This window comes from Chenopodium quinoa, unplaced genomic scaffold (genome assembly GCF_001683475.1).
Source record: "Chenopodium quinoa cultivar QQ74 unplaced genomic scaffold, ASM168347v1, whole genome shotgun sequence".
Lineage (NCBI taxonomy): Eukaryota > Viridiplantae > Streptophyta > Magnoliopsida > Caryophyllales > Amaranthaceae > Chenopodium > Chenopodium quinoa.
Genome location: NW_018744633.1, coordinates 5,052,301 through 5,079,775, shown reverse-complemented (window position 1 = coordinate 5,079,775; position 27,475 = coordinate 5,052,301). Strand labels below are relative to the sequence as shown.

Here is a 27,475-nt window from a genome sequence, read left to right as displayed (position 1 = left end):
CCATAAAATACCCTGTTCATATTAAAGGCAAGTTACCGTTATTATTTCTTAATGGCAATTGGCAACATGTTTATGGAGCTTAAATTTAATAATTTTACATGTGTTTACAGGTTCATAATTTTGTTGTTTCTACTTTTGTCTTCTAACAATGTACGAGTATCATTCGGCCTATTAATCTTATTTTAAGATTAATTAATGAGTCATATTGAGTGGTTTAGCATATAAAAGATTGGCTTAGATGGGTTAATTAAAGACTTAATGACATGTCATCCACGTACGAAGCAGTTGATTAGAGGGCAGCAGTATTAAAACGACTTTTTAAATTTTAAAATAAATAGAATGCTTCAAATCTTCAATAATCTTACGAGTACTACTAGTGGTTGACTGCATTTGTATACCTTAATAATTTCTTAAGCTGGACCTTCTTGACCAACTTCATACCTACAACATAGTACAATTATAAAGTATGCTAACATGCATGTTATAGGCCTTATGAGAGAGAGATAGCTTAAGTGGTTAGAGCTTCTCTCCCGATTTTAAGGGGTCCTAGGATCGGTTCTCGCCCCGCCCTTGTGGTTCTCTAAACACCAAAAAAAAAATAGCCTTTGAATCACCTTCTTAAATTAATTTTTTGTGGCGGATTATTCATCAAAACCTATTTTTCTCATTGATTATTAAAATCTTTTTTTTTTTCAACCTCATCTTAATTACTTATCAATTCTAAAATGAGAGGAAATAAATTAATGTAGATACTTGGAAATTTTTGACAAAATCGCGTGTTGTTAATACAAGTAATTATCATTACTAGTATTGTTTATTATAAGCAATTGATTATTCTAATAAAGCCATTTGAGACTTGTAAATCGATTTATAGACTAGCAAAATATCCATTATTCTTATATTGATGAGGTTTTATCAATTGTTTTATACATACAAGTACATTAAAAAAAAAAAAAAAAGTATATTTGCTTACTTATTTGAGCTTTGCCCTTTAATAATCCGTAATTCAAAATCAAGCCATTATCTTTTAAATTATTTGTCAGTGTCAAATGACTTAGGAGTTATTTGGTTGACATTCTAAAATGGGGGAATTGAAAATTCATGGGAATTGAGAAAATGAGGAGTTGTTTGATTGACATAAGAAAGCAAAAAATGGGGGAAGTGGGAATTCATGGGAATTTCAACTTCCCACAAAACATGGGAAGTAAATTACCTAGCCCCCCTAGGTAAACCAAAATTCATTGGAATTCTAATTTCCCTTATTGCCAACCAAACACATTTAAGAAATTCCTAGGAATTTCATTAAGGAATTAACTTCCCATGAAGTATAAATTCCTATGGGAATTAAATTCCCACATCAACCAAACAACACCTTAAGTTTTCATGTTCTTCTAGAACAAACTAATAAATAAAAATTAAATTCATGTAAACTGAGATTCTTTTTATACTATCAAAAAATAAATTAATTGTACTCTTTTTTAAATTTATTTTTTGGATGACGTGAGGCTAAAAGGAGACCTTGTTAACCAATTTCACAAGTATTTCAAAGATTTTTTTACTAGTTACGCAATTAAAAGATGACAATCCTAGGGCTTAAGGTTTGGGGTTTACCTAGAATACATGATTAGTGATGAAATTAGGGAGATAGATACATCTACTCATTAGGAGGGTAGAATATCCACTCCTACTTAACAATTTAAATTATATTTTGGTTATTGATTAATTAAATACCACCATCGAAAGTCCATTAATCCATTCAATTAAAACAACTAAAATAATTTAAATTCAGATATTCTTTTTTTTTTTACAAAAGTTATTTAGTAAAATGAAGAGTTGGTTTGAAATTAGGCCAAAAAAATTTTAGTTTCCCACTGGCCTTGGACATACAATTTTAAGTTTTTTTTACTTATATTTTGCTCCAAAAAAACCGATTAAGCCCGATTCAATTTTGCAGATTTTGGACAAGTATTTTCGGGTTGAACCTTAGGCCGACCTAACCAAGCTAATTGTAATTTTTACTCTTAAGGGCCTGTTCTCATTGACTGAACTCAGCTGAACTGAACTGAATTGAGTTGAGCTGAACTGAACTGAACTGAACTGAACTGAACTGAAATGAACTGAATATTTTATAAGAGAAGGAAATTAGGAGCTTAACTGAACTGAACTAAACTGAACTGAGTTGAGCTGAACTGAACTGAACTAAACTGAACTGAACTGAACTGAACTAAAGTGAACTGAATTTCAACGTAAGAGAACATACCCTAACTTAGTCCGTTCTTTGATTACCTCTACATAAGTGCACCTATCATTTCCATTTGACTAATGTACAAGACTATTATGACTAATATAGAGTCCCATTTGTTGGGACTTGGGACCTTTGGAGTACGTGGAGGGGGTCATATAAAATTTTGATTTTAGTGCTTTTATAATGAGGTGGCATTTTTTAGTGCTCTACTCATAATAAAGAGTATTCTACTCCCTTAGTTTTTATATATTTGCTCCACTTTCTTCTGTTTAATTGCTTCATTTCCTTGTTTGGAAATCTTTTACAAGATTTAATTCATTTCTCTCACCTATAGATCCAAAATAAATCATATTTTATTAATTTTATACTCTATCTCCTTCAATTTTCTCCACTACTTTTACTTTATACGAAGTATTAATTTTTATTCTTCTACTTACCCCACTACCTCCATATTTTATTATTTTTTCCAATTTTTTCTTAATATTCCGCACATGGAGAAATGAAACAAGTATTTAAAAACGGAGGGAGTATATCAAAATGAATTTAAGATGAGCCAAAATTATTTTTCACACATTTACTGAAAATGGTTGCTATAAATTAATAGCCAAAATCACAATTAACTATTACTAGTATTTACAAATACTTTTACAATCAATTGATACATACTCGTACATTATTGATCAATCAGATACCAACTAATTACCATGATCACAAAATAAATCTAGTACAATTTTGATAACTTAATAAACTTGTAACCATAAAATTAATTTTTTTATAAAAAAAATGGCTTTTGCAAAGAGCGGGAGGACACCACAGCTTTATTATAAGGACACATGTCATATGTAACGATCATATAACTAGAAATTGGCCCCTTTATGTTACCCGCTGTTTAAGGACGATTTGCTTATACCCGTTACTTCAATGGCCCCCTTTCTCTTTGCGTTTATTTAATCACTACCACAAATTGTTTTTATTTTCATTTTTTGTTCTTGGATGTTTTCTCAACTCCAATAGAATCTTGCCACATCCTTCAAATCATTCTAATAGTAGCATTGTTTTTTTTAGCATAATTTTGCTTAATCCTTCTAAGTTATTGTGTATACTATTTTAGACTATTGGATAAAGAAATATGGTGTCTAGCTTTTGCTACGACAGTTGATTTGTGATTGATGAACTCAAAATATGTTTATTAAAGAACCAAGGAACGAGCGAATTATATTATAAATACAAATGAGAATAATAACTTTTATGTTATATGCATGCTTAATTATATCTGATATAACATGATCTTGTTTATGGATGAAGTAATTTTTAGAGCAAAATTTGCGTAATTTCACTCATTAATTCAATATTGCATGAAACAATATTATTATATTAATGTAATCTTAATATTTATTTATCTATTATACATTGTACATAATTAACATTTATAGAGTATATAATGAGGTATAACAATAAAGTATTGTAAGTCAGTCTCATACAAAGTATTTGTCATTTACGAGTATTTATTCGGGTCCATATCAATGTTTGTAGTGATGCATAACGTGCATGCTTACAAGAGTGTCGAAAGCTTTTCAAAGGAAAATTGTCTAAGTAAAGCATGTAACCATGAAAGCTAAGGCTTCGATTTGTTTTTATTTACGAGGGAGAGAGCTCAACTTTTTTGAACTAGCTCCACGTGTCTTTACATTTTTTTTATTTTTCGTAAAAAAACAAAATACCGAAAAACAAAACGATGAAACAATTATTTTATTTATTTATTTATTTTTTATAACCCCACTTTTTTTATCTTGAGGTCATCATTCATTCACTGAACGAAAAATATAACGAGTAATTCAAAATTGTTATTTTATATATTATGAAATCAAAGTTTTGACCATAAACTGTTTGTTGATAAAATTAAATAAACAAATTAAACAAAGTAGAAATACAGAGTAGTCACAAACTCTACAACATATTATATCACAAAAAAAAAAAAAAAAAATTCCTTAGACTTTATGGTCCATAGTTTTAATGTCACGAAATTAAAATAAGAAAAAAAAATTGTAAACTGTATGTAAACGAAAATGTTTATTAAGTTGTGTTTGGGTCCAATTTAGTCTAAATTGGGCCTAAGCACTAAATGATCCAATTAAAAGCCCAAGGTCAAGGTTCAACTCTCCAATTGTGCTAAAGTCAAAGGTCAGCCCACAAAGCAAGCCAATTGGGCTAAGGCCCAACCTCTCCATATATGATGAGGTATAAAAGCTATCATATTGTCTCATTCAAAAGGGGATTGATATTCACATTCATAGATTCATATTCACATATTGATTCATACATTCTGATATATTCCATAAAAGCCTCAAGCTACAAACTCTCTTGCATAGTGTCTTCTTCTTACACATTGTACTGACTTTAGCATCGGAGGGGCCTTCCTCGGCAACACCCCCGAGGCTAGTTTACGTGTGTTTACTGTGCAGGAAACCTTCGGCCCAACACAACTTGGACCGAATCCAGTCTTCTCCATTTCAGCGGACCTTCGGCAAGGTCCCATTGTTTTCACCCGAAACAATTTGGCGCCGTCTGTGGGGAAGACTTTCAAAAATCTTTAAGTCAAATTCCTAACCAAGATCATCTTGCAATTATCTTAGCAGCAATGGCTAAGAACCGCAAGAGCAAAAGCCTCCGTCAAGGAGCGGGCGAAAAGCCAAAAACCCCTACACCATCGCCCTCGCCGGACCGGAACTCTCCCAAGGGTGCCGGCTCGGAGGGAGGATCATACAAGGAGGATTCCCTATCTCCCGTAATTCATGACTCTCAATATAGGCCGGACCACTCTCGGTCTAGCAGGGGTCAGTCCGATCATAGGACATATTCAGTGTCCCAAAGCCAACCATCGGCTGCGCGGCCTCATTCCCACACTCGGCCGAGGACCCCTTTGACGGGGCCCAGTTCGGAAGAGGTGGCAAGAGCGCTGGCAGTACTCATGGAGGCGATGAGGGCACAAAATATGCCACCACCTCGTGATCGAACTCCTCCGCATACCCGGCATCAGCGGAGGAAATTAGACCATGATGGTGGGAAGCTTCCTTCCTTCCGGGAATTGGAAGAGTGGGAGGAGGATTCTTGGAAAAATGAAAAACAGAGGAAAAAGAACCCTCAATTTTTAAAAGGATCCTCATCCTCAAGACCAGAAGCGCATAAGAGCAGCAGCTCAGCCTCTCGGCCAGAATCTACTCACCGAGAACCTGAGACTGTTCGCAGAAGCGTCCTTGACCGACCCGGCGGCCAGGAACCGAGCGTGCGTAGTCGCCTCTCGTTCCCTGCAGCCGAGGCCCAGACTTCCCAGCCAGGGACGAAAACCACTCCTACCTCTCTAAGAGGGCGGAGCGCGGTCCCTTCGGCCAGGAACAAGGGCAAGGCCGTTATGCTACCCGCTAGTTCACCATTCGAGCAATGGATACTGGAAGAGCGCGTACCCACGGTTAAAATCCCTTCGCACATCACATATGACGGGACCACGGATCCGAAGGACCACGTGGCCTCGTATGAGACTCATATGCATCTTTGCCCCAGATCCGAGGCGACTTGGTGCAAATATTTCCCAACCACTCTCAAGGGGGTCGCGCAAGCGTGGATCTCCAAGGGAGTAAGGCAAGGCTCCATAACAGGGTGGGATGATCTGTCCTCCAAGTTCAGGAGCAAGTTTTCCACGGCAAACCGCCGAGAGAAGACTACCGCAGAGCTCATGAGTCTGCAACAGGGGGAAACCGAAAGCCTCCGAGACTACCTGACCCGTTTCAGTAATGAGTCATCAAGCGTCTCCCAGCTAGACCAGGGGCTAGCCGTTTTCGCAATGCAGAATGGCCTTCAGCCAGGAAAGTTCCTAGACTTCATGGTCATGCATACCCCGCAGACTTTGGAGGAAGCTCTTAGTGCTTCGGATAATTTCATCCGAGCCGAAGAATGGAACAAAGCGAAAACCCAACCTCAATCCGGGGGAGGGAAACAGAGGCAAATACCCTTGTCTGAAGGCCAAGGCCATAAGGCAAAGGGAAAGTCAAAGGCCCCGGAGCAATCTTTGGCCAACGACCCAAAGAAGGAAAGATTTGCCTCATACACAGGCAGATACGAGTCCTACACTCCGCTCTCTCTTCCACGCGCCAAAATTTACAGTGTGACGAAGGAGGAGCAGAGTTACCGAAAGCCGAGACCACTCCCAGAGTGGTATCAGCGAAAAAATAAAAATCAGTGGTGTGAGTTCCACGAGTCTTCGGGCCACAACACTGAGGAGTGTATCCAACTGAAGGACCAGATAGAGGACATGGTCCGGAAGGGATACTTGAAAAAATACATCGCGGATCACCGCGAGAAAAAAGAATCCGAGAGGTCAGCAAAGGACCCTCGGCAGGACCTTGATTTCCCCCGGAAAAACAGTAAAAAGCCGGAGGGGAAATTCCCTCCGATCAATGTCATCTCGGTAGGAATATACTCTCGGAGGGAGCACAAGCGCCACCTTAGAGCTTTGACTCACCAGGTGAACAACGCTGACATTCAATCTCCCCAGCCGCCGGTGCCGAACATGACGTTCACAGCCGCCGACTGCCGGGGGATTACGTTCCCTCATGAGGATCCGTTGGTGATCATCGCCACGGTGGCCAACCACGACGTCAGTAAGGTCCTTGTTGACGGTGGCAGTGGAGCAAACATTCTGTTCCGAAAGGCCTACAATCAAATTAAGCTGAAGCCCAAGCACCTTACGCCGGTACCCTATCCGGTATCCGGGTTCAATGGGGCTTCAACTTATCCAGATGGGAAGGTGACACTTCCTGTCACCATCGGTTGCGATGAGGCAGCCCGGAACGTCATGATTGAATTTTTGGTCATCGACGCTCCTTCAGTGTACAACGTGATTTTGGGGAGACCCATAATTCACGAGATCCAAGGGGTCGTCTCAACTTATCATCAGCTGATGATTTACGTCTCAGACGCCGGCTTCCCCGAAAGGATACAGGGCAACCAAAAGGACGCCCGAAGGTGCAACTACCTCAAGCCATCCAGTAGTCGCCCAGATGACGACAAGGATGAGGAGGAGAAAGAAAAAGAAAGAGAGCCAAGCACAAAAAAGCCGAAAGGCCTAAGTGCTTCGGCCCAAGGATCTGTGCCCAGAGAAAAAGGGCCCGAAAGGGAAAAGGCTAGCTCTTCAGCTGAGCCGCAAGACTCAGAGAGCCAGCCGAAGAACACAAAGACTGGGACACCTGCTGACATTGGCAGCAGGCCAGATTCTGAAGAGTCCAGTCCATCGGCAATGGACATGGACCAACAGACTGAAACAGTTGAGTTGGCCGAAGGAGACGCTGAGAAATGTGTAACAATCGGGATGGACCTTGATCCGAACACCCGTTGCGAACTTATTCAGCTCCTTCGGGATAACAGAGATGTGTTTGCTTTCTCGGCAGCTGATATGCCCGGGATAAGTTCAGACCTCATCTCCCATAAGCTTAATGTTGACCCAACGTGTCGACCAGTTAAGCAAAAGAAGCGGAATTACTCCGCCAATAAGAACCGAGACATCGCAGCCGAGGTCAAAAAATTATTGGAGGCAGGATTCATTGAACCTTGCCAATATCCAGAATGGCTGGCAAATGTGGTGATGGTTCAGAAGCCCAATGGTACCTGGAGGATGTGCGTTGACTTCACGGACCTAAATAAGGCTTGTCCAAAGGATTTCTATCCCTTGCCGAGAATCGATCAGCTAGTCGATTCGACAAGTGGCCATGCCTTGCTTAGCTTCATGGACGCATTCTCGGGGTATCATCAGATCTTTATGCACCCCGACGATCGAGCCAAGACAACATTCGTCACGAACGCTGGGGTGTACAATTACAAAATGATGCCCTTCGGATTGAAAAATGCGGGGGCAACCTATCAAAGGCTGGTGGATCAAGTTTTTGCCGATCAAAAGGGCCGAAACATGGAAGTCTATGTTGACGATTCAATCGTCAAAAGCAAAAAACTAGAGGACCATGTAAAGGACCTGGCTGAAACTTTCGCCACCTTGAGAAAGCATCAAATGAAGCTGAATCCGAAGAAGTGTGTCTTCGGCGTGAAGTCAGGGAAATTCCTGGGGTTCATGGTCAGCAAAAGGGGGATTGATGCCAATCCCTCTAAAGTCAAAGCGGCGCTCGACCTTCCTGAGCCGAAAACGAAGCGGGATGTTCAGCGGCTCACCGGAAGAATGGCAGCCCTCTCGAGGTTCATTTCCAGAGCTTCGGATAAGGGGTTACCTTTCTTCAAAGCCCTGAAACTCCCGAAAACAAAAGAGCTTGTTTGGGAGGAAGAGCAAAAAGACGCCTTTCAACAGCTTCGGGAGCATCTGGCTCGACTCCCAACGCTGGCTAGCCCAGCTGAAGGAGAAACTTTATACCTATATGTGGCCGTTAGCCCGGCCACCATCAGCGCAGTATTGCTGAGGGAAGAGAGTAAGAGTCAGCAACCGATCTACTTCGTCAGTCATACACTGACGGATGCCGAGACTCGCTACCCTCTACTCGAGAAAGTTGCTTTCGCGGTAGTAGTAGCTGCTCGGAAGCTGAGGCCCTATTTTGATTGCCATCAGATAGTGGTCTTAACTGATCAGCCGTTGGAAAAAGTTCTCGGCAAGGTTGAAAAATCCGGTAGGCTAGCCAAGTGGGCTTTTGAGCTCACCGAATTCAGCATCAGCTACCGTCCGAGGGCTGCCATTAAGGCTCAAGCCCTAGCGGATTTCTTGGCCGAATGCTCATACCAAGAAGCGCTAGACAGTGAAAAGAAAGTCTGGACCGTGTTTACGGATGGGTCTTCCACCGAAAACGGTTCGGGGGCAGGAGTAGTGATAACTTCTCCCGAAGGCAAATCCTTTGAGTATGCACTAAAGTTTTCTTTTAAGGCCTCGAACAATGAAGCCGAGTATGAGGCAGCAATCGCCGGCCTACAATTGTGCATCTCCTTGGAAGCCGATCATGTCTGCTTAAAAACAGACTCTCAGCTAGTTGCATATCAGATCAGTGGCAGCTACGAGGCCAAAGAGCCCTCCATGATAGCTTATCTTGCCAAGATCAAATCAGTCATTGCAGAGCTGAAAACTTTTGAGGTTCAGCTGATCCCAAGGGGTCAGAATACTCAAGCCGATGCACTCTCCAAACTTGCTAGTTCATCTTTTACCGAGCTGAACAGGTCTGTATATGTAGAAGTGCGTCGAGAGAGAAGTGTCGACGAAGCACCTGAAGTGTGCTGCGCTGACCCAGAGCCTAGTTGGATGGACCCCATCCTAGCTTTCAAGCTTCGGGGAGAAACTCCTGAGGATAAAGCTTTGGCCTCCAAGATGAAGAGAACCAGTTCTAGGTTCATTGTCTTCAGGGGGGAACTTCTGAAAAAGTCCTTCTCAGCCCCATTGCTGAAATGCGTGGGCCAACAGATGCAGATTATATCCTACGGGAGATTCACCTCGGCATCTGTGGGAACCACATTGGGGGAAGAACCTTAGCCCACAAGGCATTGAGGGCTGGATATTACTGGCCCACCATGATCGCAGATGCTAAGGAGCTGGTTCGGAAATGCGAAAAATGTCAAAAATATGCTCCAGTTATCCATCAGCCAGCAAGGGATCTTCAGCCGATCCTTAATCCACTCCCATTTGCCCAATGGGGACTGGATATACTGGGACCATTTCCAGAGGCTGTGTACCAGAAAAAATGGCTGATAGTTGGTGTCGACTACTTCAGTAAATGGATCGAGGCCGAAGCAGCCTCGAACATTACAGAGCAAACTGTCAGAAAATTTATCTGGCAGAATATCATTTCTCGCTTTGGCATCCCGAGAGTATTTGTCTTCGATCATGGGAGGCAATTTGATAACTTACCGCTGAAGCGGTACACAGATCAGTTCGGCATCAGACTGGCATATTCAGCGGTATGCCACCCGCAAAGTAACGGACAAGCCGAAGCTGCAAATAAACAGATCTTAAATGCCCTCAAGAAGAGGGTGGAAGATCAAAAGTCCAAATGGCTAGAGGAGCTCCCCGGAACCCTTTGGTCCCTTCGGACAACTGAAAAAGAGGCAACGGGCCACTCACCTTTTGAACTGGTGTATGGTGCCGAAGCCGTCCTTCCAGTGGAAATTGGCTCTGAGAGCCTTCGAGTGCACCACTTCTCGGCTGAGAATGAGCGACTGATGAGGGAATCTCTTCATTTCCTCGGCGAAGTAAGAGACTCAGCCCGAGATAGAATGGCCGCCTATAAGCAGAGAATCAGCAAATTTTATAACCGAAGGGTCCATGCAAGGCCTCTCAAAATTGGAGACCTTGTCCTTCGGAATGCTGCTGCAGTTCAGAAAGGCCGAATCCATGGGAAACTCTCAGCTACATGGGAAGGACCTTATGAAATTTATGATGAGCTTCAGCCAGGGACATACCGACTTCGGCAGTTGGATGGAACTGAGTTGAAAAATCACTGGAACGCTGATGTACTGAAAAAATACCATGTGTAAACCCTTCGGGGCAGAACAATCTTTGTAAGTACATTTTTAACTAATGAAAGGCCTTGGAGCCGCCATTTATATAAATATTTACAACTTTTTATCCTTTCAAAATTTTCTTTGTTCTATCTACTCTTTAAGGGTTTTTTATTCAGCCTCGTCTGAAACCTTCGCCTTCGGGTAACTGGGTTTCAGATTGCTGACAAAACTCGTCTTTTTAAAGAACACTGGTCTTTCAGCTGAAGTCAAACTTTAGTAAGACTTGTTCTCCAAAGACATGAGTCCATGGACAATTCTGGGATATTGCCTTAACTGAGCCTTGTATCCCAGAGAGCCATTATCCGAAACATTGCCTTAAGTTGGCCCTGTGTTTCGGGTATCCATTTTTCAAAGATAGACAGAAAATCAAGGATAATAGCAACAGTTGAAATTTTTTAAATCAGCCTCGTCTGAAACCTTCGCCTTCGGGTAACTGGGTTTCAGATTGCTGACAAAACTCGTCTTTTTAAAGAACACTGGTCTTTCAGCTGAAGTAAAACTTCAGTAAGACTTGTTCTCCAAAGACATTAGTCCATGGACAATTCTGGGATATTGCCTTAACTGAGCCTTGTATCCCAGAGAGCCATTATCCGAAACATTGCCTTAAATTGGCCCTGTGTTTCGGATATGCGTCTTTTTAAAGAACAATGGTCTTTCAGCTGAAGTAAAACTTCAGTAAGACTTGTTCTCCAAAGACATTAGTCCATGGACAATTCTGGGATATTGCCTTAACTGAGCCTTGTATCCCAGAGAGCCATTATCCGAAACATTGCCTTAAGTTGGCCCTGTGTTTCGGATATCCAACTTTCAGATGAAGTCAATCTTCAGTAAGACTTGTATCCCAGAAGCATTGCCTTCAGTTGGCCCTGTGTTTCGGATACCCATTTTGAAGAAGTGAAGAAATTGCTTATTCAGCTGAAGTCATACTTCAATTTCTGGGGGGGGGCAAGAAGCACTATCAGTGCAAGTATGTTCGGCAGAATTGAAGAAACAGAAACAGTAAAGCATTCAAAAACAAAGCAACTAAAGAAAAGAGCATCAGATATATAATTCATGCTCAAAAATTGAGCTACAAGTTCAATTTAACAGTATCGGCAGCCGCCCCCAAGCGGAAAATAACAGCTGCCGAAATACGTACATAAGCAAAAAAAATAAAACTGCTGTACGACAAGGCAAGCTGAAGCAAAAAACAAGGCAAAAAATTCAGAAAGCGGCAAGTCTAAAGTTAAGCACATGATGAACCGCAAGATTCTGAAGACGACTGCCCGAGTTCCTATGCTTCAGCCTGAGGATCAGACTGATCAGCGTTGAGCCCCATGGTGGCCTCAGCCCCAGCAGCAGAAGAAGCGGGCTTTGCACTCTGCCGAGCCTCCCTTTCCCTCTGTTCAGCTTCCAACTCCATTCTCTCAGCTTCCTCTTCGGCTTCCTCAGCCTTAAGGATTTCAGCTTCGGCTGGAGTTGCATACTTCATATGAGGGTCTTCGGGATTCTGGACCCACTCAGCACATTTAGACCAGTCCAGCTTCGGCTCAGCATGAAGGCAGACTCTTCGGCATACTCGGAACCCATTTCTGAAACCCATCTCATATTCCTCTTGGGTATAGACACGGACTTTGAGTAAAGCCTCAGCATCAGCCAGCTTCTTCTGGGTCTCCTCCAAGTCTTCCTTGGATTTCTTCAGCTCATCAGCGAGCTTGGAGGAGGAACCTTTCAGCTCGTTCAGCTCCTGCTGAACTCGGGAAGCCTTTGTCTGAGCTTGGGCCACTTCAACTTTTTGGATCATCAGTTGATCCTCAGCCTCATGGAGTTCAGCTCTCTGAGCTTCGGCAGCAGCAGCAGCCTCTGAGAGTTGGACATCTTTGGCATGGAGCAGCTCTTCAGCAGCCATTCGGCTGGCTTCAAGAGCCTCTAGACGTTGCTGCACTTCAGCTTGTGCAGCAGCTCCTTCCTGAATTCGGCTCTCAACAGCAGCCTTGAATTTGGAGACGTCCACTCCCATATGGTCCTGGAGGAATTTTTCCACTTCCATCAGTGGGGGAAAAACTTCCTTCTCCATAGCGTCGCAGAAGGTTTTGAGGGCTTCAGCAGCTCTTTTCTCATACTCCTCAACCTCCTGCTGCTTCTCTTCAGCTGCTGCTTGCTTCAGCTTAGCAAGCTTTACTTCCTCTTCAGCCACCTTCTTGTCGTGCACAGCAGCGTCTACCCTATCTTGTAGGGTATCTATCAGCTCTACAGTGAGAGTCTGATTGTGCACGAACTGAAAACAGGAAGACAAAAAAAAAAAAAAAAAAAATAAAAAAAAATATAAAGAGCTGAATTTCAGAGGAAATGAAGACAAGGAAAATTACCTGCATCATCAGCAGTTGGTTAGACCTGGCTGGGTCAGGAACTGATCTGCTGGATTCGCCCATCTCAGCAGTGGCCTTCAGTGACCAGATCCTTGCCCTGTCTACTTCGGACATGCCAGCAAAATTGCCGAAGTAGGCTGCAGCTCCTTCTCGGTTCTGACCCCATATGAGGTCCCAGATGTGGTCTGGGATTGGAATTCGGGGGGCCGAGAAACCCATTTCTCCAGAATGCAGAGTCTGGAAAGAAGGGAAGGATGACGATGGAGCTTGATTAACTTTGGTTGTCTCAGCATCATCCTTCTCAGAGGAGTCAATTACTATGACCTCCTCTTCTTCAGGGGTGAGGACGAAAGCCTCAACCTCTCTTGCGATGTCTGCCGTGAAGCCCTCAGCACTGGACATCACGGCATCCTTATTTTCGTGCTCAACAGCACTCTTCTTGATTTCTTCTTGGACCCCTCCCTTAGATTCGGGAGTTCTCTGATCCACCTCCATCTCAGGAGGTGGCGGAGGGGTCTTTTGAGGTGATTGGGGTGGTGGCTGGGGAACCCTCGGCGATCCGTTGCCTTCCTCGGGTTCCCTTATTGCGACGCCGATGGTCATCGGCCTCCGCTGAAAGTCATGAGGGCCGATGATGGCCATCCCTCGGCGCCTTTTCAGAAGGGGCTGCTCGTCCATATCTGAGTCTGAAGACTCTTGTATTTGGTCTTCGGGACGAACAGGAGCTTTGCCTTCTCTGTGTCTGTTACTCTCTTCAGACTGTAACAGACAGGGGGGAGGAAGAATGTGAGTAAAAAAAAAAAAAAAAAAAAAAGAAAAAAGAAAAAGTTGTCTGAAAGCTCACCGAGGTCTTCAGCAAAGCCTCGTCTTCTTCAGCTGCCCTAGCTGCAGCTTCGGCTTCAGCAGCTCTGGAGGACCCTTCTCCTCCTTCGCAAGCTTCGAGAACCCGTGCAACCTCTTCGGCTGTGCGGGCAGCTTCAGCTTCTTCGTCCAGCAGCTGAAACCAGGGGTCTCTCTTCTTCGACCAAGGCTTCTGCCTCTGATATAGAGCAACAGCCTCAATTTGGAAGTGGGAAGAGTCTAGATGAACTTCCCTATGCCTCGGCTCAGTGATAGACGGGGCCCGTTCAGTTACAACTCGTTCTCGGTTGACACCAAGACGAGCGTAGTTAATGCCAACGTTGGTCTCGTCCCGCTCTGAAAAAAGGAAAAGGGAAAGATTAGCTCAGATAGATTGGCACAGCATAAAAAGCGAAGCGAGAGAAGAAAAAGAGATAATTAAAAAGCCTCGGCCCCAGCCGAAGAAGCTTACCATCCTTAAACTTTCGGCTGAGGCCAACAGCTGCTAGCATGTTCTCTTGGAAAACGTAATGCGTATCGGGGAGCCAAGTCTCCGGGATATGCTGCATTCGGCCACTGCCCCCCCGGTTCGGCAGCTTGCCGAAGATATGTTGCTGATCCAGGTTTGGATCCGCCCCGTTATCTGCGGGGGGACCTAAACTTCCCATTTCGGGATCAGGCTCAGCGAGGTACCGGGGAGCGCTGAAGACGCAAGGGTGGCCCGGATCTGTGGGTGCCCTAACCCAAATCCATTGACCTCTCCAGTCCTTGTCTGAAGAGTCGTTTGGCCACATGGTTAGATATTGGGGCCGGGACTCAATCCGGTACCACCCAGAACCATGGCTTCCGTGCCCACTTTGAATATTTGGCACCAGCCGATGGAGCTTTTTGAAGCAGTGCAGGTTCGGCACGTACTTGAAGAACTTGCAGACCCATAAGTATGTCATCACCCTTCGGATGCTGGTGGGGGTTAACTGACATAGAGAGATGTTGTAATGGATCAGCAAGTCTCGGACGAATACGTCCAAAGGGAACCTCAGCCCATAATGAAGCTGTCTTGTGTACACCCCCACATACCCCGGGGGTGGACGATGGATTCTATCGGATGCCGAGGGCATTCGGCACCAGTACCCATCAGCTTCAAAAATGCCGTAATGCAACTCAATTTGCTCGGCAAATCGATATTGATCGGCATTCTCCACCCACCATGAGTAGGGGCGGTTCTTTATCATGGCCGAAGCAACTTCGGCATTCTCCCATTCTGAAAACCCGGGGAGGATATCCCAAAGGACAGCGGGAACTTCATCATCCCGTCCAGAAGCGCTCGGCTCTTCCGTTCTCTGAGGAGGAGCCGAGGAAAGGGGAGTCGCCCTAATCCCTTCAGCAGGGTCAGACTCCGGCCTTTGACCATTCCAGGTCCCAATCCTGTTCCTAGGATCGGGAATCGGCCTTGCTCTTCTTGGAGCACGGGCTCTACCTCTAACTCCTCTTGCCATTGATTATTTCGAAGAGAAAAGTCGAAAGAAAAGGGGAAGGAGTTCGAATTCGAAGAAAAATAAACTGAAATCAAAGGAATTTACCTTAATCTGAAGCGAAAGTTGCCGATTTACGAGTTCGTAGTGGCAAGTCTCAGTTTCTAAGCTTAATGCTCGGGGAATTTGTGAAGTTTTGATGCGGGTTCTTGGTTTCTCTCTCGAGAATTCTGGGTTTGTGTTGGTGAATAAGTGAGGAGAAATGACGCGCCTCTGTTTATATCTCCAGGTACGGGATACGAGGAGTTTGCGTTTTAATTTCTCTTAAGTACTCCACTAAGTAACCGTTAAACACATGATCTTGTGATTAAACTTCCCATTATACGTCCAACTTCCACAATCATTAACCGTTGTTATCTCATTAATTACGGTTTAAATTCAAATTTTTGGATTAATTAAATCATTTACTTCCCTCCTTTTCTGAATTAAATCAAACCCGACCCGTCATCCTTCCAAATCGGGTCTGGGGGGCAAGTTGTTTGGGTCCAATTTAGTCCAAATTGGGCCTAAGCACTAAATGATCCAATTAAAAGCCCAAGGTCAAGGTTCGACTCTCCAATTGTGCTAAAGTCAAAGGTCAGCCCACAAAGCAAGCCAATTGGGCTAAGGCCCAACCTCTCCATATATGATGAGGTATAAAAGCTATCATATTGTCTCATTCAAAAGGGGATTGATATTCACATTCATAGATTCATATTCACATATTGATTCATACATTCTGATATATTCCATAAAAGCCTCAAGCTACAAACTCTCTTGCATAGTGTCTTCTTCTTACACATTGTACTGACTTTAGCATCGGAGGGGCCTTCCTCGGCAACACCCCTGAGGCTAGTTTACGTGTGTTTACTGTGCAGGAAACCTTCGGCCCAACACAACTTGGACCGAATCCAGTCTTCTCCATTTCAGCGGACCTTCGGCAAGGTCCCATTGTTTTCACCCGAAACAAGTTGTTTGAGAGAAAAAAGACAAGTAATTAAGAGACAAATATGGTTGAATTGATGTGATATAGCCCATATAGGAGTGATATAGAGAAAGTGATATACATAGCATAACTTATAAGGAAGATTATTTTGAAACGGTCAATATTAAATAACGTTTGACAGAATAATTTTGAGATACAATATGATAATGGAACTTTGCTCCACTCTAATTTAAAATTCCTCATTTACTTACAACCTAGCTACTTCTCCATCGCTTAAAGTGATAATTGTTAATAATAAAAACCCGCCCTGAATTAAAAACACACTTCCTATACTGCTAAAATCAAGGGGGTGTTTGGTAAACGGGAATTGAGGGTGGGAATGGGAATTTTAATTCCAAATAAAACAAAGGGTAATGATATATGTAGCCCTAAGTGAGTAAGAGTTATATATAAGCATTAAATATACTTTTGAAAATTGTATGAAATTAGAAATTCATGACAAAAACACGCGTATAAATCAGTGTTATTAGTGTTTATATTTTGATAATTTCTTAACTTCTTACGATTTTCAAGTGTAAATTTAATGCTTATATGTAGCCCTAAGGGTTATGTATAACATTTTCCTAAAACAAAATCTCTTGTTTGTTGGATGAGATTGGGATTAAAGAAGGGTATGAAATTGAGAATAAATGGGGTGAATTCCCACCCATTTATTACCTACCATTTTATTACCTACGGAGGGTAGGTAATAAATGGGTGGGAATGGAAATAAGTGCAAAATGACATTTTTACCATTAATGAAAAAATGGAGGAGAAAGATTAGTAGGGTAATTTTGTATTTTTGTTATTTATTCCCCATCTATTCTCATCTACTGTCCAAACAAAGTATTGTCATATTTTTCTATATTCCCAACAATCAATTCTCAATTCCATTCCCACATTTTAATCCCCAAACTCCCATTCCCACAATCCAAACGCCCGCAAGTGTGGGGGCTAGTAGTCCATTCTCATGGTTGAATAACATATTGATGATATAAGCACCTGGGTTGAATTCCAGCAATAAAGTTTATCAAACCTCATTAGTCATTTTGTGACTGAGAGTTGGTGAGAATCTATATCATCATATAGGAATCTTCTGTCGGATTCTTCTTCTTTCAATTATATTATTAGTAAGAGATCCTAATTTAGAATTTTAGATTTTTAGTGAATGATGCATGCATTGATATTATTATTATTACACTCTAGTTGGAGCAGCTAATTCTGGAAATAATTAGGTATATTCAATATGATTATTGGTTAAGATACATTATTCTAGCTAATAATTTTGGCACATATATTCACTAAAAAAAATATAATTAGTATTTAGTAGCATGATGGTGATGATTATGCTGATTTGTCTTAATTAGTTAGTGCGTAAGTATATAATAGTTGATCCACCATCTAATTCCATTTATTGAGTTGGTGAGATCTTGACATAATACTCCATAGTTCTACATGAGTTATTTCTTGTTGAACGTTAGATCTGGTTTTCCAATTGGTATATATTCTTTATGACAATGAATATGTAACTAATCCGTCATCACAATATTATATATTGCAATAGTGCAAGTAGAGGTCGGTGTTAAGGAGTTTAGCTAGTTGCAAATTATTCAATTAAGCTTGAGTATAATTTCTTATGATGAGATTGAGCACAACTAAGGGTTTGTTCTCTTACGTTGAAATTCAGTTCAGTTCAGTCTAGTTTAGTTCAACTCCTAATTTCCTTCTCTTATAAAATATTCATTTCAATTCAGTTCAGTTCATTTCAGTTCATTTCAGCTCCTAATTTTCTTCTATTATAAAATATTCATTTCAATTCAATTCAGCTCTGTTAAGTTCAGTTCAGGTCGGTTCAGTTCAGTTCAGTTCAGTAAATGAGAACAGGCCCTAAGTTCGACTTGAAAGCACATGTGCAAGCTCAAAAGTTCAAAGTACTTAACTAATCGGACTATTGATCTTACATAATATAACACACGAGTGTAACTTAAAAATTTTGTACTTTATAGTTGATACACTTTCATGAATATCTAACAACTAATCCTCAATCTTTATCCTACAAATCTCCAATCATGGTTTTCTTATTCATATAGGAGAACAACGTGTATTTTATACTAGTACAAGTACAACTACAACGTCTACAAATACTCCAGAGTATAGAGCAGAAGAGAAAATACTTTGTAAAATTTAATTCCTTTACTTGATTAGAGTTCAAATAGCTCATATGTTTGAGATTTTACAATAACCTTTCACTTTCACACATTATTTAAAAAAAATAAAGTAGAGAGTGAGGGATAGCTCCTCAAGTGGTTAGACCTCCTCTCCCGGTTGTAGATCATCCAAGTGTCAATCAATTCTACAATATATTTAGTTTTAAGATGTGTACTTGTGTTGGAATTTTTGATTTCTTAAGAATTATATGTATGTGCCGTTTTACAATATTTTATTAATGAAATCCCTTTTTCCTCTTTAAAAAAAAAAATAAAACAATTGTAAGTGTCAACCTTCAAATACATGAAGTTGATTTGAGTAGTGTCAACCTTCAATTTCTTTGTTTCGTTCGAACTTCCCAGAACATTGTAAGTGTCAAACTTCAATTTTCGTCTTTCTTCTCTGAGAATTTGGGAAATTACAGAATTAGGCAAGTAGTAGCAGCTACTTCTTCAGAGTCTGATTCATTGCTGAGACCAAGATTGAAAGATGAAGTTTCAAGCTCTGCGTTTTAATGGCGGTACTTCTATTTTTCCCCTCATTTCTTCCTCCATTCCTTAATATTTTCGATATTGTTCCCATTTTTCCAGTAATAGAATTGTTGCAATTCATGACCGTAAACTATTTCTCGATTCTGTTAAAGAACATTGCAAATTAGGGTTTTCCGATCTTAAACATCCACCCGAGGGCATTCAACCCGATGTTGTCACATATAACTCCTTGATTCGAGGCTTCTACAATTCTGGATGCAGGGTAGAGGCTAAGGGTGTGCTGAATGAGATGTTAAAGAGCAATATAACACCTACTGTTGTGACCTACAACATGCTGGTTGACATGTTTTGTAAAGATGGTAATGTTGTGGAAGCACAAGCCATACTGCAGCACATGGCTGACAAAGGTGTAGCTCCAAACATCATTACTTACAATGCTTTACTTGATGGTTATTGTCTGCGTGGTCAGATGAGAGATGCAGAAAAGCTACTTGATATCATGACCCAGAATAATGGTTGTGAGCCTAATCTTGTAAGTTTTAGTACTATGATCAATGGATATGCCAAACTTAAAAACATTGACAAGGCTTTTACTGTATTAGAAAAAATGTTTCAGAAAGGGATAACACCGGATGCTGTAACCTATAGCACTCTTATTGATGGCTTGTGTAAAACCAATAGACTTACACTTGCATGCCAGTTGTTCACAGATATGCAAGCTCATGGGGTTACAACTGATGTTGTGACGTATAGTTCATTGCTTGATGGCCTATGTAAAAGTGAACGACTTGATGAGGCAGTGGCATTACTTGAAGATATGGAGGATAAAGGTATCAAGCCTACTACTGTCACTTACAATATCCTAATGAACAGCTTGTGTGAGGCTGGGCAACTTGAAGATGCAGCAAAATTCTTCTCTGATCTTGTGTCAAAGGGTCTGCAGCCTAGTCTTAAAACATACAACATATTGGTTAAAGGCTACTGCAAGAAAGGGCTCATGATTGAAGCTGCTCGATTACTGAGGATAATGGAGGACAACGATTGTTTCCCTGATGGTATCACCTATAATACAATCATCAGAGGATATATTTTCAATAATGACCTCACAAAAGCATTATACTATTGTGATCTTATGGTAAGCAAGAAATTTGAAGCTGATGCAGACACTTTCGCATTATTTATTGACCTCTTGTCTTCTGATAACATAAGTGATTCGTCCAAGAGCCTGCTTCAGAAGTTTATAAAATGAATTGTAGTGCAAGTTTGCTAAGATTGGAGCTTTTTTTGGACCTTGGATATCAATTAAATGGTTTTTCTTGTGGTATCGATTCATCTTGTATTACAGTAAATTAACTGCTAATGCTAGGGTCTCTAATCTTTTCCATGACTTTCCAATTGTAAAGTGTCAAGAAGTAAAAATTGTATTATGTTGTGTGCTGTAGTAAACATTGCTCTGTTTTTTCCCCTCTTCTTACATACTGTATACGAGTAGTGCATATTCTGAAATGCTAGAAATATCAATCAGTATAAGTGATAAGGATTATTGTATCTAAAATTGGCTAAGCCCGGATCACTTAGCTTGTCCAACCAGAGGACTAGAAGGGGAAAATAGCCAGGCTAGAGAACCAAGCTCGTGAAAGACTACCCTATCTTTAAGAGACCAGCACCTTCTGAATTCATGATTGAAAATGGAGACTTAGTCATGGAAATGCTGATCTGATGCAGGTATCTTCTACTTGTAATTATTTTGCTCACTCTTGTTTTATCTTGTATTTTATTAAAATAAGTATGATTAAATGCACAAATTACTTAGTTTACTATATACTATTGTGTATTTGTGTTAAATCAATATTTTGAGCGAGGTTGAAAAGTGGACAATAGTGAAGTGTTTATGTATAGACAAGTAAGCATGGTCATGACTCATGAGTGTGAAGCAATAGAATTAATGTGTATATCATTCAGTATAGTACTGGAGACGATTCAGAGTTAAGAACGCGTGAAATGTACTTAAAGTAGATGATTCTTATATAGATTGTCTTAATTGATTTCTATCTTGGATAGTTCCAATTTTGTTATGCTAAGGAGTAAGGAGTTAAGAAGTGGTCACTGCTGTAATTCTTTGTCTCTGAAACTCTGATGATCCTAATATCAAGTCAACAATACTGCTTATTTAAATATGAATCACATATAAAGTCTTAATTAGTTGCAATTTTGTCTTTAAATATGCTGACGTGTATGTATAATTCGTTGTTTCAATGTTACTGTCATTAATACATGCTTCTGCTAATCAAGTACTTTGTATTAAATATTTCAAACTTGTATGATTCATTTCCCAAAATAAAATTGTCAATACAGACTATGTATATGTACGGAGTATCTACTTATAACTTGAGGCACTTCAATCATAGCAATGTCGTCCACTAGGCCATTATATAACATAAATCCCAATAAAAGAAAAAAAAAATAGAATTCATTTTGGGGTAGAAAAGGGGTAGGGATTATGTTGAATCTTCTTCTCACATTTATGGCTTGTTGTTGGTCCATTGATGCCTATTGGTCGAAATTCGGCTATCTTAGCCCACTGCTCAGATAGTAGATCCCATGATGAAAATGAGATGGCTACATCATCAAATAGTTTATAATCGAGCAAGTTTCTCCCTATAATAAACTAGTTGCTGCTAAATAAACTTAACCCAAATTTGAATTTTACCTATGATTTATCTCAGATTGGTTTGCAATAAATTCTTTAATGACTGTTGTATTACCTGTATACATATAGCTATAAGCTATTAGACCGCATTGATCAGTATTTCTAACAACCAGTCTGCCTTCCCATTTCATGAAAACTTGTTCCTATTACATGAATTTGGTTTGATTGAACACTGATGTTCTTGGGTTTCTTATAGTTATGGTCACTTTAAAAAGCAATGTTGTACACCGTGTATGTGAATGATGAAATACCTGCTTGGTAACAAGTGGATAAAATTTCGTTCTTAAATTAGTAAATTACTGAAACTTTACCTTTTAAGTTCCAAACATAATTTGACCAACATGATCTTTGTAAAGACATGGGAGGTAAATGATTCTTATTCATCTCATTTGTGAAGATTTGCTTCCAAATGACAGGCAATTCTTATCTTTTTTCGTTTTCTAATGGTTTTCGAGAATATTTGTTAGTGTAGGGTGCAAAGAACATGTAATTTCTTTTATATGCTAGAAGCATAATTATGTGAACATGATTTAACGTATAACATTGTACTGTTTTTGTTTTGTTTTTTTTTTTTTTTTTTTTTTTTTTTTTTTTTAAGTCACCCAGTTTTGTCTCTCACTCTTTTGAAATAATCTGCAGGCGGTATGCAAAGAGATTTCTCTACCTCGTGAAGAAGCATGGCCTGGAGATTTCTCAACCTGATCTTGAGCCTAATAATGGTTTATGTGTTTGAAATGGGAAATGACTAAAGAAGTTCACAAGTATGCCTTCTATTCTAAATTATGTAGTCAATATATGTTATCCTTTTCCTCTCATTGTGACTTAATTCTGTGTGTGTGGACCAGTGATACTGCGGAGAAACTAGCCGGTGCTCAAACCCACGCCTCCTTTGCTGCGTATTGTTCTATTCCTCTTGTGCACCTAAAATTTGCATGACCTACAAAAGAAAAGTGGAAAGCTGTATGAAAATGATCAGAAAATAAAGAAGCGTGGATTAGAGGTGATCAACTACGGCCTGAAAAGAGCGGGTTTTGTCAAGTCTAAAAACACACACTTAGGTAAAAACCTAAGCAGACCAAAAATACCCGAAAGCCGGCTATGGCTCGATAATCGATATGCTTGTCACTTTTTCCGGATTTGGACATGAGATTTGATGTTAAGGTCAGCCCTAATTTTTGACCACTTTTAGCTTGAGGCGTTTGGTTGAGTCTTTAGAGCTAGAGTTGTCAATTCAAGTTTAGTTATTTGAGTCAAATTGTGTCAGGTCAATTTAAACTTCAGGTTGTTTTTGGGTTTGGGTCGAATCAAGTTTGATTTGTGATGTGCTAGGTTATTTATCTTCTCAGATGTAGATAAGGTTTAAGTTTGGCTTTAAATTGTGTCAAGTTGGGTTTGGATTTGAAGCGGGATTATGGTGGGAAAATTCAAGTTGAATCATGTTGGGTCGAATAATTTGGTTGGAAAAATTTTAAATCAAGTCAGTTTTGAATTGAAGTAAACTTTTATAATTGGAGCAAATCTTATAAGCATATATTAATTATATAATTGCAAATAAGGGTTTTTTTTTTTTTTTAAGAAGAAAAAATATTTCATTAGTAATTATAAGTTGAGTGACCAAAGTTACCGTGTACAAGTTTTGGAAGTACGAGAAAATGAGGAGAAAAATGGAATTAGGCCCTATTTGGTAGTAGCATTTAAGATAGCGGTTAGTGTTTTGACCAAATTAATACACTACGTGAAAAAAATAAAAGGGTTTAGTGGTAGAGGCAGCATTTGAGTAACTTTTCTCAAAAGTTTATATTATTACTCACATTTCAAAGTTGTGGATAACATTTAACATATTTTGGTTACTTTTTGAAACAGTATTGTATATAATTTAATTTTAATGTATTATATTATTGCAACTACTCTTTCTAAATATTCATATTATCAATCGTTATTTTAACAAGTATTGAGACTTGAGGGAATATCTTTAGGAGACAAAGAGTATTTTTTGCAAAGAATACCAATAACTTGGTATTAAAATTTGATAACTCCAAAAGAAATTTGCTAAGTTTAGATACTCAATTTTAGGTCTCATTTGGCAAAAGTATGAGCCCTTGACAATATTATACTTGTAATATGTTTTGTAATTTATTTAGTTTTAATTCTATTATTTTTCTAAAACGCTTATAATATGATTTGGTGGGTTATAAATTAAAAGTGACATGAGTATACTTTATAAAGTAACACCAATGGAAAATTAGACTTCACATGAGTTGCTAAATTGAGAATGAGTTGGATATCACCATCATTAATTAACCTATACTAAAAGCGAACCTAAAATAACACTTGTCATAATCTCATTAAAAAATTTCCCGCCCATTTTACTTTGTATTTTTACGCATATACTTTAAGGAAATAATTTAAAATATCTTTCTTCCAATTAAAATTTTTAACAATAATTAATCTCCATATAAACCCAACTAATATATATTTCCATATAAGTAATCTTTTATTTGGTATTATTTTTATAAAAAAATGAGGTAAATATTATTAAACAATACTGCTATATATTATTTTAGTCTTCGATAATACTATAAACTTTTTTTTTTCTTTCAATTTTGTTACTTTTGCAATAATATTTATTTCAATTAAAAATAAAATAATTTTGTTAAGATATATATACACTTTATTTTCTACTCTTAAAAGTCGTACCAATACTAACGTAGCATGTACGGCCGTAGGGGTACTATCCATAGAATTTTTTTTTTTAAAAAAAAAACTTCAAAGACCTTTTTTTTCCCTTAAATCAAGTCTAAGTGTCACTAATCTTGATATTGATAAAGTTACATATAAAATTAAAGTTATATTTATTTTTGAATTAGTATTATGAGTTTAAGTTTTTTATAAAATTTAATGCAATAACTCTTTATAAAATTTAATATTAAACGTGCATTGCACGGGATTTAAACTAGTTGGAGATAAAAAAAAAACAAAACAATTCATTTTGTATTTCAATACTTAGTATTGAGTATCACTACTACTGAAAGATGCAGCAGCAACACTGGCCACGAAGATACATCTTCCTCTTGGAAAATTTACAAGAAAACTGAAAGATGAAGATTCAAGCTCAGCGTTTTCATGTCGGTACTTCTCTTTTTCTTCCTTTTTCCCTTTTTTCTTCCATCTCCCCTTTTTATTTTCGAAAATTCTCCCATTTTTCCAGTAAAACAATTGATGACCGTAATTTATTTCTCGACTCTGTTAAAGAACATTGCAAATTAGGGTTTTCAGATCTTAAACATCCACAATCTCTCTTCAATCAATTGACTTCTTTACGCCCTCTTCCTTCTGTTATCGTTTTCAATCAGCTATTGACTGCCATTTCCAAATTGAAACACCTTCATCCTCACTCCACCATTATCTCTCTTCCCAGGCACCTTGAATTACTGGGTATTTCACCTGATATGCATTCTATTGGTATTCTCGCTAATTCTTACTGCCATTTGGGCTGTATTGATTTCGGGTTTTCTCTTCTTGCTAAAAGAATTAAGCTTGGTTATCCCCTCGATTGGGTTATCTTTACTACCTTAATTAACGGCTATGTCCTCTGTGGTAAGCTTCCTCAAGCTGCTCAGCTGTTGAATAAGATTATCAACTTAGGTTTCCAACCCAATATTGTTACTTATGGTGCTATTTTCAAAGGCCTTTGTAGTATCGGCGACAATGCCAGTGCTCTCTCTTTGCTTACCAAAATGCAGTCTGCTTCTCATTGTAAGCCTAACCTTGTCATATACAACACTATTATTGATAGTCTCTCTAAGGACAGCCTATTACTACAAGCTATGGACCTTTTCTCTGTTATGAAAACCGAGGGCATTCAACCCGATGTTGTCACATATAACTCCTTGATTCGAGGCTTCTACAATTCTGGATGCAAGGAAGAGGCTAAGGGTTTGTTAACTGAGATGTTAAAGAGCAATATAACACCTACTGTTGTGACCTACAACATGCTGGTTGACATGTTTTGTAAAGATGGTAATGTTGTGGAAGCACAAGGGATTTTAAGAATCATGACTGACAAAGGTGTAGCTCCTGACATAATTACTTACAACGCTTTACTTGATGGTTATTGTTTGCGTGGTCAAATGCAAGATGCAGAAAAGCTACTTGATAGCATGGCCCAAAAAGGTTGTGAGCCTAATCTTAGAAGTTTTAGTACTATGATCAATGGATATGTCAAGCTCAAAAACGTTGACAAGGCTCTTACTGTATTACAAAATATGTTTCAGAAAGGTATAACACCAGATGTTGTAACCTACAGCACTCTTATTGATGGCTTGTGTAAAGCCTGTAAACTTACACTTGCACGCCAGTTGTTCATGGATATGCAAGCTCACAGAGTTGCTCCTAATGTTGTGACGTATAGTTCATTGCTTGATGGCCTATGTAAAAGTAAACAGCTTGATGAGGCAGTGGCATTACTTGAAGATATGGAGGATAAAGGTATCAAGCCTACTATTGTCACTTACACTATCCTAATGGACAGCTTGTGTGAGGCTGGGCAACTTGAAGATGCAGCAAAATTCTTCTCTGATCTTGTGTCAAAGGGTCTGCAGCCTAATTTTAGAACATACAACATATTAGTTAAGGGCGTTTGCAAGAAGGGGTTGATGAATGAAGCTGTTGATATTTTGAGTAAAATGGAAAAGGATGGTTGTTTACCCAATGCTATTACCTACAACACACTCATCACAGGAGATGTTCTCAATAATGACTTTTCCAAGGCATTATACTACCGTGATCTTATGGTTAGCAAAGGATTTGAAGCCGATGCACACACTTTCATTATTTGTTGACCTCTTGTCTACCGGTAACTTTAAGTCTCTTATTCAAGGGCTTTTTTTAGAAGTTTATCAAATGAATAGTAGTTAAGGTTTTCAAAATTTGAGATTTGCTTCAGATAAATGGTATGTATTTCCCATTTCACGCTCCGATTTTCAGTATCTACTTGGTTGCTTGTCTATGATCCTAAGTTAGTTTGTCCTCAAGCTGATGTTGGCCAGTGGACAACTTCTTTTGTTACCACTCTGATCCTTGTATAAAACTCAGCAGACTAGCTTTTGAAAAATAGTTCAATGATTCTGGAATCTTCATCTGCTTAAATTAAATTTTGCTGTACATTGAGCTGATCTAGTTTATGTTTCCATCACACTAAGCATAGGATGTTGGATTTGGAACTCTCTTTTTCCTGTCACACTAGAAAAGATAAAAGCATCTTGATTTCTGACGCTCTACAGTTGGAATAAAAAATCAAGAGATTGGAACTAATCAGCTCTCTGTTTAATACAGATCAGAGAAGTATTGCTGATGCTGGCTATGCTGTATGATTCTAGTATACTGATGGTGCATGTGATGAGCCACAAATTATACAGTAAATCTGATTCTTTCGAGCTAAGTCTAACATTTTCATGAACTTCACAATTTGTTTCTCATTTTTATATTTTTGTGGATTAATTAAAGAATGATTATGTATATTTCTTCCTCTTCTTCTTATTAGGCCTTTCCCCTTGTTATTGATATATTGAATGTCTTTCATGTTCCTCAGTTTGAGATGACT

At 39.4% G+C, this 27,475-nt stretch overlaps 1 protein-coding gene across 1 annotated transcript; it reads left to right on the top strand.

Annotated features, from left to right (window-relative positions):
- Positions 1-18,814: 18,814 nt before the first annotated feature.
- LOC110701453 (putative pentatricopeptide repeat-containing protein At1g12700, mitochondrial) lies at positions 18,815-26,986 on the top strand. Its single transcript, XM_021879106.1, has 2 exons — positions 18,815-20,406; positions 24,972-26,986. The coding sequence occupies exons 1-2, from the start codon at positions 19,453-19,455 to the stop codon at positions 26,712-26,714; spliced, it is 2,697 nt and encodes an 898-aa protein (XP_021734798.1). The 5' UTR covers positions 18,815-19,452; the 3' UTR covers positions 26,715-26,986.
- Positions 26,987-27,475: the final 489 nt, after the last annotated feature.